Genomic DNA, 23,284 nt, shown 5'->3' with positions numbered 1-23,284 from the left:
TCAGAACACACTCACGGAAACCTGGAGCCTTGGAAAATATTAATGTCTTTACAGAGTCTCTGTGTAGGTGCTACTTTTGAAACCATTTTAACTGGGGCTTCTTATACCTCTTCTTCCCTTCCAGCCCCCAGCCCCTTGCTAGGAGAGAAAGAAGGTTATTGGGGAGAGGGAAGCATATCTCCCTCCCTCCCTCTCTCTCTCTCTCTCTCTCTCTCTCTCCCCACCCTCCCTGGGCTCTAATATTTATATGCTCCCAGAGTCCTCACAGTTCAATTGTCTCCTCTGGCAAAGACCAGGCCCCTATCCAAGCCTCACAAGGCTATTATCAGCTGGCAAAGACCACGCCTCGCATTAGATGATTATAGTTAACAGTTGTGGACAAAAAAAAAAAAAGTAAGGCAGCCCCATATCCCACACTTGGGATTAAAACAAAACATGTTTACATAACATAACTGAGTTTTTAAAGAGACCAAAACTTCCATTACACCGCTGCTTTTCTATAAAGATAACATTTTGGCCTTAAAAAAAAAAAAAAAAAAAAAAAAAAAAAAAAAAGCAACAGCATGAGACCTGTTTTAGCAGAGCCATCTCTCCACCAGGGGGAGCTATTCTTTTTCCTAAAGCCTCTGCGTCCAGAAAGGGAAATCACAACAAAGTCTGAGCACCTCTCCCTCCCTGGCTTAAACAGAAATGATGTGGCCAGAGCTGGCCTTTAAGAACGAACTCTAAGGACCGTGGAATAAACCTTACATGAAGTGGGGTTGTGTGATGGGAGGTCAGTATGCAGAAGTCACTGCTGCCAGCTGGGTAAGAGAGGATGAGAAATAAACCATGCAGTGAGACTAGGAAACCAAGAGGTGGGAACAGGCTGGAAAAGAGCCATTTTGGCCAGAAAAATGACAAGACTGTAAGTTAAAGACGCCGGGGCTGGCAGCTTGAGGACCTGTAGAAATGCTTCTGTGACTAGAACGTGGGAAATAAAAAGGGCTGCTCTGAAAGGAGGGTAGCGTTAGGTTTGTGCACGATGTTTGCATAACGACGGCTTCAGTAACTCTGAGCTGCAGATACTAGTGTGGGGGGGACCATATAGAGTGAGAAGAGAAAAGAGACAGAGGCTCAACCTTAAAAAAAATTATTTACATTTAATTATGGAACAAGGAAGGAATCTGAGGAGCTAGAGTGTGTGCCTAAGTGAGAAATAAAGTCAAGGGTGGAGGATTTCATGAAGGGATATGGAGAGAGACAGGATAAGGGGGCGGGGGGGGGGGCTGGCCAGGTTGTTATTTCAACAGTCACTCAAGACTTTTGGTCCTGGTAGGCCTCATTTTAATCACAACAAGCTGTCGTGGTCCCAAGGAGAAAGCACAAGCCCTTAGCAAATTAAGCACTTAGGCAGGTTTCTGGCCAGCTCGCATAAATGTAATTGCTTTATAAAGCTCCACGCTCAGAATTTCCAAATAAATTCTTTTAGCTCGCAGCCTCTCTGGATTCAGTGTTAGAAACTGAAAAAAAAAAAAAAAACCAAAACTGAAGGGCGGGCTGAAGACCGGATATATAAAGAATAACATTAAATATTAATAAGCAGTCTCCTAGAGAGAAACACCCGAGGCCGGCTAGGTCCCCGCCCCTCATGAATATGCAGATTAACTGTCGGCCGCGCTCTGCCCCGCCCTCTACTCTTCTCCCCTCGCAACGGACTCTCCCTTCAAACGGGAAACAAGATGGCGGCGGCAGGTCCGAGCACTCGGGCTTCTTCCTCGGCGGCCACGGCGGCTCTGAGTCGGCGGGGCCGGCGGGGCCGCTGTGACGAGATGGCCGCAGCGAAGACCGGGGTTCCGGGCCGGGCCTCTAGCTCCGCGTTGTTAATGTTGCGGCCGCCGCCGCAGTCGGAGGAGTCGGGCTGCCCCGGGTGCCTGGAGACCCCGGGGGAAGTGGCGGCCCTGCCGTGCGGCCACTCGCGGTGCCGAGGCTGCGCCTCCCGCGCGGCGGGCCGGGGCTGCCGTCGCTGCCGCCCTCGCGGCTCGGGCTGGGCCCGCCGTCGGGCCCGTGACGACGGCCAAGCCGCCGCGGACCTGATGGGCGAGCGCGCCCGCCGCGGACAGCCGGAGCGCTGCCGCCCGCGCCGGGACGGGGGCGCGGCCGCCTCGGGGCCCAGGCCGGAGCCGGAGCCGCTCGCGGAGCCAGGTGGAGCCTCCCCCCCCCTCGTCCCGTGGGGTCCAGCCAGGCCCAGCCACTCGGGGTCTGGCCTGGTGAGCGGGGTGGAGGGTCCCGGGCCCCACTGGAGCGGGAGTGGAGAGTTCTTCCCGGGGTCGCGACCGGGCTCTGCCCCGGCGCAGTTATGTGTTGGTGAATGTTGAACTTTGGAGCGGACAAGCGGGCGTTGTTGGATTTGGAGGGGCGGTGAGGGTACCCCGCGCCTTGCGTAAGTCAGAAGTTTGGAAGGAAACAGTTCTTGGAACAAGTTAGGGGCATGTTGAAGTTGGTGCGTGGAGGGGGAGGGGCCCTGGAGGATCCCCAGAAGCGCTCGTTTTAGTGTTGGGCGGCGGGTAGAGGGGGGGTCTTGGGGTCGTGGCTTCCAGGATGTGTCTTCCTGGGCTCCAATGGATGAGCGACGGGTGTGGGGTATCCCAGGCTCAGGGGATAGATAGTTTGAATCTGAGTATGTAAGGGAGCTTTGCAGACTTGAAAGCGGAGTGGGTTGGAGGATGAGCTCCTGTGTGTAGTTCTTCTCATGCAATCTTGAAAAATACACGCCCAGCGCAGAGCCTGGCACATAGTGAGGATGAGATAAATGCCATCTATATTTGTGATAATTCTAATCATAAACGTCAGTAGTGCTCGATGAAAAAGCTGGGTGGGGTGTAAGTTTTGGAGACGAAGATTGGCTGGGGTTGTTTTCTGTCTTTCTGTGTAGGCTTCCGTCTATGATGCTGGCAATGTAAAGGTCTGTTTTAAGACTCTTGGCCTGAACTCCCCCCCTTTTTTTTTCCTGTCTCACCATCGGCAGCCCATCACTTGTTGGTGCTGAAGTCTGAGATAGAAAATTCCGTTTGTAGCACAAACTAAGACCTAGGTTTCTTTGGGTCATGCCCAGGCGACATATCTACCGCTGTGATGTTCAAGAATCACAAATCGAGAAATGGCCATTTGCTAGCCCTTTTTATGTTAGGAATTCTGCCTTACAGTTGTTTTCAGCAGGAAAAAGGAAGGTGTTGCTTTGTGTGTATGAAAGTGCAGTTCCTAGAAACTACAGGGTCCAGAATGCATCTGTTTTGGTTAAAGCAGAGACACCTGCCAAAAACACCTTGCTTTTCTAAGGGCTGAGCTGGTCTGCATTTTACTTTATGCGGTTTTTGTTATTCCTTTAAAAAACATCACAATGCTCCTGTGAGGTTGTACCTTTATTATTGTTGTTGTTAATAATATTATTAATATTATTAATGAGGCCCAAAGAGATTAAATAACTTGACTAATGATGAAAGTCCAATTTCATCTGATTCTTGCTCAATTCTTGTTTAGTTTATGAGATTATAAGGCAATTTCTCTGCTCTTTTCTACTACTACTTTGACTATATGGCCAAATGGGATAACAGTTTCTATTTCTGTATCTCTTGGAGCAGTGAAATAGCTACTTTGAAATTTGAACTATGAAAGAGAGTATTGCTTAGTGATTTGTGTAAACTTTTTTCTCTTAAAGAAGTTTGTTTTCATAAAAGATAGGCTCTTAGTGATTAAGAACATTTACCTAAAATGAGAGTCCATAGGATTTAGTGAGTTATTTAATGTCTTCCAGTTATATGCGAGTCATAATGAAAAGTACTTTCTCTAAATTTCCTTTTTGGATCATTGAGTATATGTAATCATATGTTTATTCAGCTAAATAAATTTAGAAGATAGAAACATATTTCTGAGCTCGTCATGGTGACGAAAACTTGGATTCTCAGTATTTGGTAGGTGGATGCAAGAGGGTCAGAAGTTCAAGGATATTCTTGGCTATGTGAGAAGCTGTTTAAAAAATAGAACTTAAAAAAAAAAAAAGAATTCCTGAATAGGGCTTGGAAACTATGTGTTAGCTTCCATGGGTATTTACTGAATTATACACCATATGTTTAATTAAAACCTTAATGGGGAGGGTAGCAAGAAGGCACCAACAGTGCCAAGCCTGACAGTGTGAGTTCAGTTCCAGAACTCAGACAGTGAAGGGAGAGAAGTGACTCTGGAAAGTTGTTCTCTGACCTCCACTTGTGTGTAGTGGCATGTGCACACACCTCCCAAAATAAATAAATACAAAAGTGATCCATTTTACTGAGTGTGACGGGACAACCCTGTAATCCCGCTATTTGGGAAGCAGAGACTGGAGAATAAGTTCAAGATGTCCCTTGACTACGTAAGTTCCAGGCCAGCCTGGGCTACAGGAGACTCTGTCTTAAAACAACATAACACAACCCAAAAAGCTTTTATCATTCATGAGTCAGAGGTAAAGAGAAGAAGGGATTTGGTGACAGGTGCTGTGTCGTCATTTCCCGCTGTCATCGGTGTTTGATTTACTCTTTCACAACGTGTGCATCACATGAAATCCTTATCAAACCTAAAATACATGTTTTTGCCATTTTTATACAAAAGGTGTGTGTTGAGCCAGGCGTGGTGGCGTACGCCTGTAATCCAAGCACTCGGGAGGCAGAGGCAGGCAGATCTCTGTGAGTTCACGGCCAGCCTGGTCTACAAAGTGAGTCCAGGACAGCCAGGGCCTCACAGAGAAACCCTGTTTTGGGGAAAACAAACAAACAACCCAAAAGGTTGTGTGTTATACACATTGTTTCGCATGGTGTGTGTGTGTGTGTGTGTGTGTGTGTGTGTGTATCACATAGACATACAGAAGACAGAGCAGACGTCAGATACCTTCCTCTATGCCAGTGGTCCTCAGCCCTCCTAACGCTGTGACCCCTTAATACAGTTCCTATTGTTGTGGTGACTCCAACCATAAAATAATTTTTGTTGCTACTTCACAACTATAATTCTGCTGTTATAAATTGTAATGTAAATATCTGTGTTTTCTGATGGCCTTAAGTGACCCCTGTGAAACAGTTGACCCAAAGGGGTTGTGACCCACAGGTTGAGAAATACTGCTTTGAGGTGAGGTCTTTGACAGAAATGGAAGCTTCATTTTGCTAGGTTGACTGGTCAGTCTGTCCCTCAATGCTGAGGTGACAGACACCTGTAAGCTATACCTGGCTGTTTCTCTAGGGATTTGAACTTGGGGTCCTCACTGCAGATCAAGCACTCATACCCACCGAGTCATCTCCGTAGCCTGAAAGTTCTCCTTACTCTTTCTTGTTTAACAGTGTATGCATACTAGAACAGAAAATGTCTTTAGCATTCTTAAAATCCTAGGGGATTTTATTAAATGGGTGTAACATTATTTAGCCATCTGTTGGTGAAGGGTTAAATGGAATCTTAACTTTTGCTATTCTATTTTTTTCAAACTTAAAAATAATAACGTGTATGTGTGTATGTGCCTGGTGCCCAAAGTGGCCAGAGGAGGGTGTCAAGATTCCTTGGATTTGGCGTCCTGGGTAGTTAGGAACTGACAGGTGGGTGCTGGGAACCGAACTTGGGTCCTCTGGAAAAGTAGCTGGTGCTCTTAACCACTGAGCCATCTCTCCAGACCCATCAATAACTTTTAAAAAGCTGTTTTGTAAGTGTGAACATTTCCATGGAGAGGTCACCTACAGCCCCAGCAAAACTTTAAAGAGTCACTAAAGGAAAAAAAGAGGCTAAGGACAGTTTCTTTCTGGGTCCTCATTGTTCCAGGGAGAAAACTGAAGTGGCGGCAGGAACTACTAGTTACAGGTTGCGCTGAGGAAGTAGATAAACAAAGCTAAAAGAGTGACCGTGTAAAAAGACAGAGCACGGACTGTGACAGTGAAAGGCTCGTGTTGACTTCGCTGTGGCTTTTGATTAAGATCTCATGTTATAGTCCAGCCAGCTTGAATCAAACTGTAGACCAAGGAGGCCTGGAACTTGTGGCTCTTCTCCTGCTTCAGTCTCCTGGGTGCTGAGCTTGCAGGTGTGAGCTACCAGCATGGCTCATGATGGCTTTTAATGGAGGAGGCTGAAATATTGGTGTTGGGATTTCATGAGCAGTAAGCACAGCAGTAGGAGGTCATTTGTAGGGACCCTAGGAAGTGTATCTCACAGTGTATTCTTCTAGCACAGTCAGGCCCGCTAATGAAGGAAGGACTGGCCTGCTTTGTGAGACTGGAAATGAAATTGTATTGGGTGCGTTGCTGTTTGAGGGAGCGTCCTTTACTTGTACTCCTTCATTCTTTTGGCTAGGTTGGTGCTCTGCTGCCTCGTCCGCTGCTGAACTCCTGCAGTCAGGTGGTCCTCCCACCTGGCCCTCCCACCCGCTGTGCAGCTACTCCTGTGCTTTTGAGACAGAACCTTGCAGGCAGCAAAGTAGACCTTCTAGCAAGTGGTGGGATTTAAACATGTACCACCATGCACAATTTATTTATTTTTTAAAAAGTTTCAAAATACAGTGTCTCTTTTAGAATTGGATTATCTATGGGAAAAAAGTGTAGTTTGTGCTTGTTGAAAATTTTGGCTGTATTTTTGACATTTTTGTGGTTTGAAATTTATTTATTTAATTTGAGACAGGGTATCACTGTGTATCCCAGGCTGGTCTTGAACTTAGAGCAACCCCTCTCCCTTAGCCTTCTGCATACTGGGATTACAGCTGTGTACCATCATGCCTAGTTTATTAGTTGTTTTTGTTGAATTGGGAAACCCAGTGTGTGAAGGCTATGGCAGTGATCATATCAAGACTGACTCCAAGTCCTTGTCTACGCGGACACACTAAATATTTGTACTGTCTTAAGTAGCATGCAGTAGGTGAATGATTACCTGTATTTTGCTAAGCATTTTCCACACTAGTCAACAAAATATTATAAATCTCTTTCTCATGGAGCTTATATTCTAAATGTCAAGGCATTCTAATTTGTCGATTTTAAAAATACTTACTACACATGTATGCATGGATTCACAACTGTACACAACAATTATATTTAAGGGTTTTTTTTTTGCCAATGATTAAAGAATTTTGATTTAAAGTCAAAAATGCTTATAAATTTTACTGTCTTTGATCTTGATACTGGAACTTTTTAGCTTTTAGGACAGTTCTTTTTCCTTTTACTGTAGGTAACGACTAAAGTAGTGAGCTAGGTAAAGGCTGATAACTATTGTAAGTTGGTAGGCTTCTTTTTTTCTATTCTTGTCTTAAAGTTGAATTTCAAAAAATTAGTAGATAAAAAGTATGTAGTACCTCATCTATCCTTTTTATCCCACAGTCTGCTTGCACAAACATCCCTATTCACACTTCCTGTTCACTTATGATTAACACACATTCTAAACATTTGTTTTCTGTGAAAAGCAAATAGTTCTGGTTTATTACTCAATTTTCAGACAACATCTGTTATGTGTGTTGCCTAAATTGTCTTTAGGACTAGTGAATAATGAAACCCTGTGACTGTGTAAGAGGACAGGGGTTTCTCTGGTCTGTAAGGATTTGTTTCATAATATATAAAGTGACTTGTCATTTCTGTCATTTCTCCTTAGTGAGGTACATGAGAATGTCCTTTTGTGTTGCACTAGTGCAGGAACCATGTGCCTCACACTTGTTTTTGTGCTTTTCAAACTCATGTTGAGTACCTTACTATCTGTTACCACTGAAATGAATTAGCACTGAAGGAATTGCTCAGATCTAAACAGCAGGGACTCAAGTGGTGTTTGTTTCCTCTCTGACTTCCACTCCCTCACTCCAGTTAATTTAGAAGAGTTGCCCACTTTGAGTTGATTTATATGTGACTTGAGAGTCACCTTTTATTTGATTAATTTAATGACTGACTGGCGCCTATTACTTTTTGAAGACACTCATTTATTTGTTCTTAGTGGTCTCACAAAGCCCAGTCCAGCCCAGGAGTTAAGACACAATGTCCAGGAGAGGGTAGAAGGACAGGAAATGGCCTTGTTGGGTGATAGTGGAGTTAGGATACCCTGCTGATGAGTGAGATATCCTCATTTTTGTACTTAGAGACTCTGATGGGGTAATGTAGCACATGTGTTGGAAATCCCAGTTGTGTTTGAAAGATGGCGGACTGCTCATATTAGACAAACTGACGACCATGGAACAGTGACTTCACAGGTATTCCTGGGAGACAGTAGTCAACAGACATGCAACTATGGAAACTGTTAAGTCCTGGAGCCCACACTGTTACCCTACGGCAGCCTCAAGGGATCCATTGAGACCTGAATGAGTGGGGAGTGTTTTACTCTGCCTGGGGGCTGAGGTTAGTCATGCAAAAGAAGCCAAGAGTTCTGCATAGATTTGGGGTTCTTCATGGGCTGTATTCTCTGTGAAAGGACTGGCAATCAAGCAAATAGCCAAAAAACTACCCCCTGTTACAATGAGATAACACAAAACCTTGTCTTGATTTGCCTGGGCTTCTTGCAAATAAATAAGTAAAGAAAAAAGTTTTCCTGAGAAACTGAAGCACAGGATACATAGCCCTACTCACATTCAAAATCTGGTTTGGTTCAGATAGCTTTATGGTGAGAAATTAATATTAAAGAATGTCTCTCCAAGTGAGTGCACTATGCACGTCACATGGAGAAACTAAAACAAGACTGTCAGGAACACTCTCCTACCCCAGACAGTTCAGGGTTCTTCCAGAAGGAAAAAGCTCAGCTGTAGGGAAATCCACGGTGGGAAATGACAATATGAGCCAGCAGGGTTCTGCACAAAGGAGTCCACAGACAGAAAACAGGGGCTGGGGTTCCTTGAAGTATAGAGTGTTAGTTCAAAAACTAAAATGTACGTGGTTCAGGACTAGAGCTATTCCAGAATTGACACCCCAAATGAATTAACATGGTTCAGGACCACAGCTGTTCCAGAATTGACATCCAAATAAATGAGCATAGTTTCAGGACCACAGCTGTTCCAGAATCAACACACCAATAAGTGAGCATGGCTCAGGACTAAGGATATTCCAGAATTGACACCCAACAAGTGATCATGGTTCAGGACTTCAATAAACAAATAAGACTTGAAATAATTTGTAAAAGAACTAACTGTAATGGAGACATAGCCAGTGAGGTTACAGCTCAATAAAGCAACAGCTGTTTACAGTAGGTGAGTATATGAGGAAACTCTTCAGATACAGGTTACAATGAAGAAAACCATGAAAGAGAGCTGAAGAGGCTGGCTGGGAAGCGCCAAGTGTATTTATTAACCCAGCAGAAAGGCAGTACAGTGAGGGAGTGTAGAATCTGAGGATGGAAGGACTTTAGATGATTTCAGAATTAATGAAAACCGTGAATCTCTTAAGATTTATGAAGTCCAGCAAGAATCAGAAACATAGCTCCCATAACTAAACACATTGTGGTGAAACCACAGAACACCAACGACACCCCCCACCCCATGCTGGGGATTGAACCCAGTTTCTAAGTAACAAACTGAGAGTAGCCAACCAAAGTTAGAAAAATAACAGCAGGTCATAGTGACATATGCATTTGACGTGATTTGAGGAATGAGGTAGAATATCTTTCTTATTGTGGATTGTGTCTTTAAAAGTTTAAAAGCTATTGGCTAGGTACTATCTAACAGTCCATAGTGTTCTCAGTAATGTTAGCTACTTTTTTTTAGAACCTTTTTATCTCTGATACCTACCATAAAGTAAGTGTGTGTGTGTGTGTGTCTGTGTCTGTGTGTGTCTGTGTCTGTGTCTGTGTGTCTGTGTGTATCTTGTGGCACAGGTTTCTTCACATTTGTTAGGGGAAATGATTAGGTCTTATATGGAGCTTTTGGTGACTAGATTTGACCTAAAGTGCTGAGATTAGGCATGAGGTCTGGGGAGGTTGGCCTGACTTGTGGTGCTGCATTACCTGGCACACAGTAGATTCTTTGTAAGCATTCGCTGGATGAATGGGATAAGTGCCTTCATTAGAGCCTAACTTCAGGATTTCTCTCCTTTAACACCAACCTGATGGAGTCATAGACTGAGATTTTTCTGCTTTGGTGAATTTCTGTTTCTTAAGCCGTCATAAGAATTGGTGTGTATGTTTATCTGCATTAATAACTTGATTATAGTGTTTAGGATGATGTAAGATGCTAATTGAGTAGTGAGAGGAGAGGCATAACCTGCACACGCACCCTCAGGCTGTGGTTTTCCTTCTCAGCTTAGTTACACAGCAGTATCTTACCTACTTACACTTTTCTTGAGATGGGAAGGATTGTCAAATGCAAGGAAGAGCCAAGATGAGCCTGGGAGGGAGCCAGAGAGCAGGCTAGCAAGTAGAGTCGCTCCATGATTTCTGCTCCAAGTTCTTACCTGACTATGACCTGGAAGTGGAAGCCAAGTAATCACTTCTCTCCCTAGGTTGGGGTCAGGGTTTTTTTCCTCAGCAGCAGAAAAGAAACTAGATCACGTGTAAATACTGTGTAGCGTGTACATCATGATTTTACTTAGATTTTTTTCTGTAGTGTGTGAAATTTAGTATCTCTGTGCTGCCCACCCCCACTTTGGTTTTTTGAGACAGGGTTTCTTTGTGTCACCCTGCCTGTCCTGGACTCAATTTGTAGACCAGGCTGGCTTCGAACTCAACATGCTCTGCCTGCCTCTGCTTTCCAAGTGCTGGGATTAAAGGCGTGCACCACCAAGCCTTGCTTTGTATCCCTGTGTCTCTTCTTCTTGTAATTCTCTCCCAATACAGATGTTCTGACAGAAATAAGTAGACTTGTTAATATAGGATATGAAAGATTTGTCAGCTTTAGGCATTGTTCATTATAGACAGAAAAGTTTTGGAGGTAGAAGAATTAGGATTTTTGGCATTTACATTGCCTGTATTGTTAAGGCTTGATGCTGTGTTTAATGGAGAATTCCTACTATGTGTAAGGCATTGCACCAGGTTCCTAGAAAGGGTGGACTTGAAGGCAAAATTGTATTAAAAAGGAGGAATGCTGAGGGAACTTTTGCACATAGTGTGTTTCACACTGCTTTGGAAGAATATGTTCTAAGAAGCTTTAGGGGTGGTAAGGAGATGTGAACCCAGAGGACTGTGTTTGCTGCTTATTGGTGCCCTTCTTTGCTGTGGGAGTGGATGACACTGCTGTAAAGACACAGTGAGCTACTCTATCCCAGATTTGCATTTTCAATAAAGTGCATTAGGTATTTTGGTTTTCGAGATCCTTAGTTCTTAGACTAAACGTCGATTGTTTTTGTACAGTGGATTATGCCCATCCTCTGAACTGTTTTGCATCTGTACAGCTTGGGCATCCTTGGTAACCTAGAAGCCTGTTGGGCACTTTTAAAAGCACTTGGTACAGTAGTTGGAGGAAAACAACCACAGAAGCAAAGTCAACCACAGCAACAAAAGACTCCAGTAGAATGGGCTGAATTGAGAACTAGAAACAGATAGTCTTTGTGAGTTTGCTGTAGAGAGGGCAAAGAAACCAGTACCTGTGGGGCTAGGAGCTTACGAAGTTTTTCTTCTTAAGATAGGTGTGTCAAATCACCAGTAGATTTTTTACATCTGTGCCTTATGGCGGAGGGGAGAAATTGATGGTGTCAGAGACTTTGAGTAGAGAAAACTGAATGTGCAAATTCAACAAACATTTCTGAAGCTACTGAATGTCACTTGGTCTCTTAGTTTGGGCTTCAGTTGCTATGAAGAGGCACCATGACCATGACAGCTCTTATAAAGACAAACATTTGATTGGGGCTGGCTTACAGTTTCAGGGGTTCAGTCCATTATCAACATGGCAGTTTATAGGTAGACATAGTGTTGGAAAAAGAGCTGAAAGTTCTATATCTTTTTAAAAAGATTTATTTATTTATTTACTTATTTATTTATTATACAGTGCTCTGCCTGCATGTACACCTGCAGAAGAGCTCCTACTATAGATGATTGTGAGCTACCCTTTGGTTGCTGGGAATTGAACTCAGGACCTCTAGAAGAGCAGTCAGTGCTCTTAACCTCTAAGCCATCTCTCCAGACCAGAAGTTCTATATCTCAATCCAAAGACAGCAGCAGCACAAAATGTGCCACACTGGGTGTAGCTTGAACACAGGAGGCCTCCAAACCCATCCCCACAGTGACACACTTCCTCCAGCAAGGCCACACCTAATAGACTCCTTATGTGTCTATGGGGGCAAATTACATTCAAACTACCATTCTTGGATGCATGCCTGGAGATCATCTCTATGATCTATCATGTCCCTAGATAGGCAGATTCAAGCCTTTGTACCATGTATGGGACATGCTGGGGCATGTATAGAATGCTGTGTTAGGCAGGTATGCACTTCTTTTTGGATTAGTAGAAAAGCTTTGGAAGGAGAAGGCAGAGAAAGGGTTTGAGGTATGGGCAGAGGATCATCATACAATGAAGGAGAGAAAGTGTATTTCAGGAAGAAGCATATGTGAACTTACGCTGTAGTTCAAGTATGATGTGTTAGGAATAGTGACGTGGGTGAGAGCTGGGGACAGGTACTAGTACAGAAAGAGTAGAAGATATTCCTGAAGTGATAGGTTTGGGGTCTTGTTGTATAGATCGTGGAGGGTTACTCACTTGCAGGATAAGCAGGCCGTGTCTCTTTATACAGAGCTAGAGGAGCCATGTAGAGGATAGATGGAAAGACAAAGAATTTGAGAGACAGGAAGGCTGTTTGAATATGCACACAAGCTGTTCCCAGGAATACTGGAAGATCCGATGAGATGAACTATTCAGATGGAACACTTTTATGGTTAAAAAATCAAGCTAGCCAGGATGAAGACTGGAGCTGCAATCCAGGAGGGGTACAATTGAATGTAGGTCTGTTTGGCTCCGGATCCTGGACTCTTTAACTTAGGAATCATTTTGCTGATGCTTGTTCTCTTAGTCAATGTCCTATTGCTCTTATAAAGGAAAACATTTGTTGGGGCTGGCTTATATTCAGAAGCTTAGTCCATTATTGTCAGGGCAGGGAGCCTGGTGGGGAGCAAGGGAGCACTCAGGCAGATGCGGTACTGGAGAGGTAGCTGAGATTTCTACTTCTAGGTCAGCAGGCAGCAGGAAGAGAGAGACACATTGAGCCTGGCTGGAACACTTGAAACCTCAAAGCCCACCCCCGGTAGCACACTTCCTCCAGCAAGGCCACACCTCCTAATATGCACCACTGTCTATGAGCCTATGAGGGTCATTTTCATCCAAATCACCACAGTTGTGAGTGATGTTTTGCCTCACAGAGCAGACATCAAAGACTGTTGTTCCATGGTGGTGGATGTGATGATGCTGTGGACACACACGAATCTTTGTTGGCCCTGGATAAGAGCTCTGAGCCCCAAGCCCTTCATTGGCTGCTGAGCCCTGTGCCTACTTTTGATCCTATGTCCTCTTTATTTTATTTTTTTAAGATTTATTTATTTTGTGTAGATGAGTGCTCTATCTGGATGTACACCTACATGTCAGAAGAGAGCATCAGATCACATTATAGATGGTTGTGAGCCACCATGTGGTTGCTGGGAATTGAACTCAGGACCTCTGAAAGAGCAGACAGTGCTCTTAACCTCTGAGCCATCTCTCCAGCCCCTTTTCACTATATCCTCTTTAATTGTAGGCTTTTACTGATGATCATTTCCAGCTGCCTAACAGGAAAACGGTGCTTTTGGGGCTGTTTTTAGGTTCATCATTGAAGTCTTATTTGTTTGACTATTTTTACATCTCGTTTGTAAGTCTGTTGACCTCTACTGTCAGGTCTCTCTGACTTAGGAGTTGAGTTGGCAGACTGTGGCCAGTAGGTTCGACCAGCTTCCCTCTTCCTTCTGAAAGTGTTGTCTGCCCTTCGCAGTCCTGGTCTCTTCCTCTGTGACTCTTGAGTGCAACACTTGGTTGTGCGATGAATTTGGTAGTTGCTTATTCTGTGTGACTCTGTTATCTCTGCAGTTGTTCAGATACATTTTAGGACCTCTTATTGATTGGTTTAGCTAATAAACCTTATTAAAATTCTTTGTGGAAGGTCCCATACCTCTTCTTTGTGCACTTCCTCTTCCCACATCACTTTGTCTTTTCACTGCTCATTTCCTCTTTTACCTCCTAATCTCTTGTGGCTGTTTCCATTGTTCTTACACACATACACACACACACACACTCTCCTGTGTTAGCACTTTGATTCTTTTTCTCCTTTTGTGAATTCTTCTGTCACTTTTCCCCTGAATGTCAGTTATCTAGCATACTCTAACAGTGCCTTTTCATCTTATTAAAGCAACGTCTGTGTTGTAGTTACCGTCCAGCCCATTGCCCTCTTGCAGTTTACTCAATAAACGAATCTTTAATACCTCCCTTGTCTTAGTTTGGGTTACTATTGCTATGATGAACACCATGCACAGACAAGCAACTCAGGAAGCCAAGAGTTTACTTCAGCGTACATTTCCATATTGTTGTTCACTATCAAAGGAAGTCAGAACAGAACTCCAGCAGGGCAGGAACCTTGAGGCAAGAACTAATTCAGAGGCCTTAGAGGAGTGCTGCTTACTGACTTGCTCAGCCTGTTATAGAATCCAGGACCACTAGCCCAGGGAGTGGTACCACCCACCATGGGCTGGACCCTCCCCCATCAGTCACTAATTAAGAAGATGTCTTACAGCTGCATCTACAGAGGCATTTTTCTCAATTGAGGTTCCCTCTCCTTAAATGGCTTTGGCTTGTGTCAGGTTGTCATAAAATTAGCCAGCATAGCCTTTATATGATTTTAATAGCTAAAAAAATAGTATATTGTCTGGCTATACATAATTAGTTTAACCATTCTCTCTGTGTTTAACATAGAGGTAAGTTTTTAAACTTTTTATTGGTTCTTTGTGAATTTCACATCATACTCCCCAATCCCACTCATCCCCCCCTCCCCTTGTACTTGCCCCTCCACCCTTGCAACTTCCTACCCAACAGAGGAAAAAAAAATCTCATTGTGGAAGCTGCAGTGTGCCCCACGGCGCGCCCCACAGCACACCCTTTTGCCCACACTTCTTGGCTTGCAAATGTTCATTGCAATGCCTTGTTATCAGCAATGAGGCCTCTGGCTTCCGCAACTGTATCAATCCTGGATCCTCACTGAGACTCCTCTAGGATACCCTGTTGTTGCCCTGTGTCATCCTGTAGTTGGATCTGTAGGACTGGCGCCTTCGTTCACTCAATCAGTTCATCAATGAGGTAGATATTGGGATGGGCCAATTCAAAGCCCTGGATCTGGGCCTAAGAGATATCTGAGCTAGTCAGCTGGCTTTTTTGCGATAATGCCTTCACTGCTGGCTCACGAGCAACCCCCGCTACCAGGGCCAGCTCCACTGTTCTCTGGTTTGCTCCTTCTAGGAGTGTGGATGACAGCCAAGTGTCAACTGTATTAAACTAGGACAGCTGCTCACTTGCTCAAGACAAGGAGAAATTATAGTAGGCAACAGCAAGAGTGCTTCCCTGGGAAGAAAAGAAAGACAGTGTAGTTGAAAAAGTTAGGAACTAAGAACATTGGGGATGCTTATTGCTCTTGTAGAGGACATCGGTTTGATTCATAGTACTCAGACAATAGTTCACCCTGCCTATAACTGCTGTCAGGGGATTTGATGTCCTCCACTGACCTCCACAAGCACTAGGTATGCACATGGTACACATACATACATGTGAGCAAAATATTCATATACATTAAATCTTTTCAATTTTTTTCTTAGATGCTAGTAAAATTTAGAATCAAGTAGCATCAATGGATAAGACTGAACACCTCTAATTATCATTATGCTCAATTTCACTTTTTATAATTTTAAACCATTCCCTGGTAAAGTATTAATCAAATAAAAATTTAACGCCTCACATACTAAGAACTGATATGTTTGTAACTTCAGATTTCTAGGACTATATCTAAGGAAATCTTCTAGAACCCATGTCCTCTGCAAGAGCAGCAAGCATTCTTGTATTGTGGCCAATACCTGTTTCTCAGTACTCAGACTGATGCAAAAGGAGTGTGTGTCCAGGCTGCATAGTGAGACTATCTCCACAGAATTTGTGCTTGTATCATGGAATTGTGTTTTTCTTACAGAGCCTGTGAGATACATAGATTTTAAACTCCTCTGGCTAAAGTAGAACAGATTGTAGCAGACAAAAACTCCTGCTGAGAATAACTAGAAGAACCTTATTTAAAAACAAAATCCACATGAGAGCACTGTATGGTTGCCAAGGCAGCCAGGGCTTCAGATGTTATGGATTCTTGGCAAGGGGAGGAAGCAGCTCGTAAGAAGCAGAGTCAGGCATGCTCCCCTCATGGGCCTGAGGAGATAAAAAGTATAGCTTATGGTGCCAGGCAGCTAGACCCGAGAGGCCAGGACCCTAGCACATTCCCTCCTGCTGACCCGTGGGGCATTTCTGGTTAAAGAGGATAGGGTAAAATGCCTTAGAGAAGCCACTGAGAAGCAGAGATCTTCTAGCTTTCCTTCACTGTTGAGGAAGAAAATGTCCAGGAGCTTCTGAGGAAGACAGGTGTGGTGAGTGCCTGGGATCCTGTTTGGGCCCCTGTGGTATGAACACCAGCAGAGTAAGGTTGACAGACCAGAGACTGCAGGCAGTTTTGAGCCTATTTGCGTCTTTTTGAGGTTGTGGGGTGATTAACTCTCATTCTGACTGGCTTCAGGAAGCATGGTGAGCCTCTCAGTAGGAAGATGATGTCATCCAGAGCTGCTGGGTTTTATGCACAGTAGATGATTCCTTACCCCAAATCGCCAGGCCAGCAAAGAGCTAGGATAAGGACAGTGACTGTAGCTGAAATGGCGTCCCACTTGCTTAGTAGTTTGATTAGTCAGTCTCAATTTGAAGGTGGTTCTGATTGTAGCCTTCAGTGTTGTGAGTGATCTGCAGAAAACGTTCGTGTACATCAGTCTTTGCACACATAAATATCTTTAAGATACAGTATCCTGGGCTGGAGAGATGGGTCAGAGGTTAAGAGCACTGACTGTTCTTCCAGAGGTCCAGAGTTCAATTCCCAGCTACCACATGGTGGCTCACAACCATCTATAATATGATCTCATGCCCTCCTCTGGCCTGCAGGTGTATGTGCATCCAGAGCACTGTATACATAATAATAAATAAGTAAATCTAAAAAAAATTTTTAAAAAGATACAGTGTCCTCTGTATGCTACATCAGTCTCTGTGAGTTCATGTGTGGGTTAATCATATCAATTTATAGGGCATTATTTCCTTGGTGTCCTCTATCCCCTCTGGTTCTACACTCTTGGTCTCTCTTTGGGATTCCCTGATCCCTGAGAGGATGGACTTGATAGAGACATCCTCTTTAGGGCTGAGTGTTTCAAGGTCTCTAATTTTCTGCATACTGTCTGGCTGTGGGCTCTGTATTTGTTCACATTTGCTGCAGGAGGAAGCTTCTCTGCTGATGGTTGAACAAGGCAGTAGTATTTGGTTTTACCCTATGTAGGTCCTAGGCTATCTACTTTCAGGTTCTTGGTCATGCAAGCAGTGTTGGGTATGGGTTCCATCTGGAATGAGCCTTCAGTCAAATTAGATAATGGTTGCTTACTCCCATGAGCTTTGTGCACTAGTGTGTCTGGTAGGCAGGACACCATTATAGATCAAAGGGCGAAGCTGGAGTTTATGTTGCTCTTTTGGTAGCATACAGAGTACCTTCTTGTACTGAAGATGCTAGAACATAGCAGTAAATGTGCTATGTAGGCATGAGCTTGCCTTCTCCATGTCTTATGTGTTGTGTGGGTATTGTCTTCAACATTGGGGCCTTGCTATCAGTTTGTGGAGAGCACTCTGTAGTCTTAACAACAACCTGGGTTGTTTGGGGGTTCATGTGGGACACCTTTGGCCAATAATTCAATTAGATGTAATTCAGTTTGGCATTGGAGACTTTATTTGTTGACAAGAAATGGCTAGTTGGGGCTCTTTCTCCCCCATTATTTGGTGATTTCATTTAGATTGTTTTCATATATATTTATTTTTAGAAGTTTCTACTATATTAGGTTTTTATACTACTCTAGGGCCTATATGGGTCTGTACCAGTTGGGGTCCTGAGTCAAAAGGGGAAGTAGGCATGCCCCCTTTCCCAACTAAGAAACAATCTCCAATTGATAACCACTTGGAATATAAATTTAGTTTCTTCAAAGGGAGTCTGACTGGGAAAACATACTTAAGGAGTAGACTGTATGTCCAGTGATAGCCAACAAAAATGACTCAGCAGCATCTTTTGAGGTTCCTTATTTCCTGATGTCTTGTCAGGGGTCTTTCCTTTTTCATTTAATTTAACTTTTAAATTAAATTCATTTTATTTTATTTTTCCAGCAGGCTTTCTTTGTGTAGCCCTGGCTGTCTGGGAACTCATTCTGTAGGCCAGGCTGGCCTCAAACTCAGAGATCCATCTGTCTCTGCTTCCTAAGTGCTGGGATTAAAGGCATGCACCACCACCACTTGGCTCAATTTTTATTACTTTTTATTTATATGTGTATTTTTCTCTTTTTCATCCTATAGGTCCTTTGTACATATATTACGGCTTCCAGTTGAGTGTTTTTATGGGATTCCTGAGTGTGCAAACAAATGAGTCTCTGTTTCCTGTGTCTTCTCTTGGATTCTTTCCCTTCTGTTTGTTTGTTTTGTTCAATTCTGATGTGTTAGTTTTTGTTTTATTTTATTATTATCCCATAGAAGCTTGTCTGTTTTCTAATGAGAGACAGAAAGGAGGTGGTTCTAGATGGGCGGGGCCATGGAGAGGAGTAGAGGGTAACCATAATTGGTATATAATGTGAGGGGAAAATTTTACTTTCAACGAAGAAGAAAGATACAATATCCTTACCAACTCTTGTCTGAACCAAACTTTTTGGTATTTGCTAATCTGCTACATTAAAGTGTTTTGTTTTAATGGTTTTTATATTTTGTATAACCTAGGCTGTAATTTCCTATGTCTTTTGGTGTGTGTGTGTGTGTGTGTGTGTGTGTGTGTGTGTGTGTGTGTGTGTTTTAGTATGTGAGAGCACAGAATCTGAATTGAGGTTGCTTGAGTTTCATCATAGTTTCTTACAGCACTGGGGCATTAGCAAATTAAACTCTGTGTATCTCAATTTCCTCCTCTGGAAAACGGGTGATAATGACACACCACAGAGACATTGTGATTCGTGTGTTAGACGTGGGCCCAGCATCCCCTAAGTTCCACATAGTTGTCTACTATTAAAAAGGATGGTTTACTGTTAACCTGGTGCAAGGTGAGTGAGGAGAGCGATGTGGAGAGTAAGAGTAGAAGCTTGAGAGCATTTCAAGCAGAATTTGGTTTGTCCAGGAGCCATAAACCATTGATGTAAAGAAGGAACAGGGTGATATAAAACTGCAGAGGGGGCAGGGACTGTGTCACATGACTGTCTTTACATTGTATTGGAATGTAAGTGGTATAGAACCAACTCTGGTGGTTATAGACAATTATCCCTTTATGTCTGAAGAGAACGCAACACTCCCCGGTTAAAACATTTTCAGTAGATAATGATCTAACCATATATTTTCATGGTGGGAAATAACTTACCAAACATTTTTACAGTTTATAGCCTTTTGAATTTATGTTTTATATCATGTCTGTAGTTCTAACATGTGGTCGTATTATTATAGATTACAAATGAAGAAATTCATGCCAAGAGAATTTTTTTTTAAATTGTCTTATGGACAAATAGGAAGTCAGAACATTCACATTAAAATCAAAGACATAATAGGTCTTATGACTCAATAAATCCAAAATTCTCTTTTATTCTGCTACATTCATAAGAAATTAAATTGTGAATGGGGACACTTAGGCATGTCCAGGGACTGGAAGACAATTGACTTTGGCCTTTGGAGTTGGTAGTTAGCATCTTCTAGTATTGTAGAGAAGGGTTCTTTTTTTCTAATACTAAATTGAAGGACTAGAGAGATGGCTCAGTGGTTAAGAACATTGGCCTCTACATTTCAAGATTTTCTTCTTTTTAATAGCTGAATAGTATTCCATTGTGTAAATGTACCACAGTTTCTTTATCCATTCTTTGGTTGAGGAACATCTAGGTTGTTTCCAGATTCTGGCTGTTATGAATAAGGCTGCTATGAACATAGTTGAACAAATGTCCTTGTTGTATGGTGGAACATCTTTCAGGTATATGCCCAGGAGTGGTATAGCTGTGTCTTGAGGTAGCTCTATTCCCAATTTCCTGAGAAAGAGCCAGATTGATTTCCAAAGTGGTTGTACAAGTTTGCACTCCCACCAGCAATGAAGGAGTGTTCCCCTTTCCCCACATCCTCACCAGCATGTGCTGTCACTTGAGTTTTTGATCTTAGTCATTCGGATAGGTGTAAGATGGAATCCCAGAGATCTGCAGGCAGATGGATGGAACTAGAAGCTATCATCTTAAGTGGGGTAACCCAGACCCAGAAAGACACGCGATATATACTCACTTGTTAGTGTCTGTTAGCCCAAAGTAGATCTTCTCTGCGAGACCCCATCCAGTGGGGATCAGGACAAATACTGGGACTCAAAGCTGGACTCTGGGCAGAGTGCTGAGAGTTGTAGCGAAGAGTGGGGACATGGAAGGTCTGGGAGGGACAGGGAGACCATCAAGGCTGATGTATCTGGACACGGGCCTGCACACACTGATGCACCAACCAAGGACAATGCGTGCAAAGAACCTAGACCCCTTGTTCAGATGTAACCAATGGGTTGCTGATTCTCTGCATGGGGCTGCTGCTGAACCTCTGACATGTACTCTGGTGCCCACGATTTGGTCACTACCCCTTGGCAAGATGACCTAACAGGCACACAGAGAAAGGGGATGCAGGCTATCCTGATGAGACCTATAAGCTGTTGCCAGGCAGTTGGGGTAGGAGGATCACTCCCATCAGAGATCTAGGGGAGGGGAATAGGCAGAAGAGGGAGGGAGGGTGTGGGAATGGGAAGATAAGATCAAGGGAATTATAATCAGAATGTAATGTGAATAAATTATAATAAAATATACATTTAAAAAAGAGCATTGGCCTCTCTTCCAGAGGATCCAGGTTCAATTCTGAACACCCATGTGGCAGGTCACAACTGTCTGTAACTCCGGTTCCAGGGAATCCAATACCCTCTTCTGGCATCCACAGGTACTAGGCAAATACATGGTGCACAGGCATACACGCAGACAAAACACCCATACACAGTAAATAAAAATGTAAAAAGTACTACATTGAGTGTGGATGTTTTGATGATAGTGACACTGGGCTTGGTGCAAGTAGCAAAATGTCTGCCTGGTAGTTCATTTGTTTTTATTAACAAATCACCACTTACTCTGCCCCAGAGAATCCTTTTTTAAGAAGGACCTTTAGCCAGGTGTGGTGGCGCACGCCTTTAATCCCAGCACTTGGGAGGCAGAGGTACGCGGATTGCTGTGAGTTTGAGGCCAGGCTGGTCTACAAATCGAGTCCACGACAGCCAAGGCTACACAGAGAGACCCTGTCTTGAAAAACCAAAACCAAAACAAAACAAAAAAACAAAAACAAACAAAAATAGAAGGACCTTTAAAGATGTTTTCCTGTTCTTAGAATTTACATTAGACTGAAGTAAGTCCTATGTGTAGGCACTGACCACAGGTGTGTGTCATCCTTAAGACATCTTGTCCCTTGGGAGTTTCTCTTCCTGGTATGCATAGTCTGAGTCAGAGGGTGGGCATCAGGAAAACTGTCAGCCCCTGGATTCCTTTATGAGTGGGCCTGTTCTGTGTTCTTATGCATCCAAAGCTGTGTCCAGCACTTCTTCCTGTACGGGAAGAAGGTGAGTGGTGGCTCTTGTGCTACTGAAACATTTGGGAATCACTGAGCAGTTGGTAGATGGTTTCTACATAGACACTTTTAAACAACTAAGCAACAACGCCCCCATGGGATTAGTAGATTTCTTTCTTTTTTTTTGACTCCTTTGGACAAGAGAGGGTTGTGTGGCTTTTCCTGCTGGCCTGGATGTATTGTTCCTCTGTTTATAGTAGTGTTGTGGCAATTCAACCTCAAGTTCCTCTTTTGGCATGGAAGAAGCTGACATATAATATTAAGAGATTAGGGAAGTGAGGAAAATTACATAAAATCCCACATCAGCAGATGCAAACCATCTTACAAATCACGGAACAGAATGGTTCATACTAACTGGTAATGTTATGTGTCTGCTACATAGTTCCCATTTAACCGTGAAAGAATGGTTTGGAAGATGAGTTCTTGGGCCAGCAAGATGGCTCAGTAGGCAAGGTGCAGACGTCAACCCTGACCACCTGAGTTCAGTCCCTGTGATCTTATCTGAGGCTCCAATTTTTGTCTGGGATCAAGTTTTAAATTTAGATGATTTTCAAGATAAAGGTATTATACTCTTGAGACTTGGAAATTTTACTCATTTTATAAATTAGTGTATGCTAGTTATATGAAATAATAGAATTCATTGTGTGCTAAGTAACCAGCAAGAGCAGTTTTAGACAAAAAAAAATTCTCTAATGGCAAGCTATCTTGTGTTGGATAGTAGTCTTATTTATAAGCCTGAATAAGATTATGTTCCTTATGTTGCTCCTCAAAATATTTCAGAGTTGTTAAAAGTGAATCTGAGAAGGTCGTTATGGCTTGTACCAGAAGAAACTATCATAGAATTGGTTATGTCTTGGTCCCAAGGTCTTCCAAATATGAATTAAATGCAGAAGACATCAAAGAACAGTTCGAGGCTAGACATGACAGTGCACACCTTTAGTCCTACTCCCAGAACTTGGGAGGCTGAGGCCGGTGGATCTCTGCGTTCCAGATGAAGAGCCTGCCATTAAAAAGAAAGAAAGAGCAATTCGAGTACTATATAAGAACATCCATCATAAGCAGAATGCACATGAACGATAGACAGAAGTCTTGCTCTTCATATGACTTCAAATCAGGAAGATGAGCTTATGTAAGCAATACAGGGGCCAGGTCTTAGAGGAGATGTTCCTCCTGACATGTCTATAGGAAGTGTCATTATTGCTAACACTCGTGTTGGACAGATGGCAGCTTCATGCCGAGTTGGTAGGACCTGAAGCCAGTGTGGTCTTAGGAAGGTGGGTTTATTATGTGTTAAAAAAAAAAAACACCATACTTCTCTTTGGCTCGACCTTCACTTCTCAGCAGCCTGGCCTGTAGATAAACAAGTAGCCATGCAAAGGAGCATATATGTAACATTAGTTGCTGTGACGTTAACAGTCACTGTAGATTGAAGCC

General features: G+C 43.2%; 1 protein-coding gene across 1 annotated transcript in view; it reads left to right on the top strand.

The window, feature by feature from the left end:
• Positions 1–1,690: 1,690 nt before the first annotated feature.
• The window catches only part of RNF169 (ring finger protein 169), a 60,772-nt gene continuing 39,178 nt past the window's right edge, over positions 1,691–23,284 (top strand). The window contains exon 1 of the mRNA XM_084773990.1: positions 1,691–2,184. Within this exon, the coding sequence (XP_084630116.1) occupies positions 1,722–2,184 (463 nt within the window). The 5' untranslated portion in view covers positions 1,691–1,721. The remainder of the gene's footprint in view (positions 2,185–23,284) is intronic.

This window comes from Acomys minous (genome assembly GCF_964271855.1).
Source record: "Acomys minous genome assembly, chromosome: 2".
In the NCBI taxonomy this organism is placed as follows: domain Eukaryota; kingdom Metazoa; phylum Chordata; class Mammalia; order Rodentia; family Muridae; genus Acomys; species Acomys minous.
This window is presented reverse-complemented; position numbering and strand designations above follow the sequence as displayed.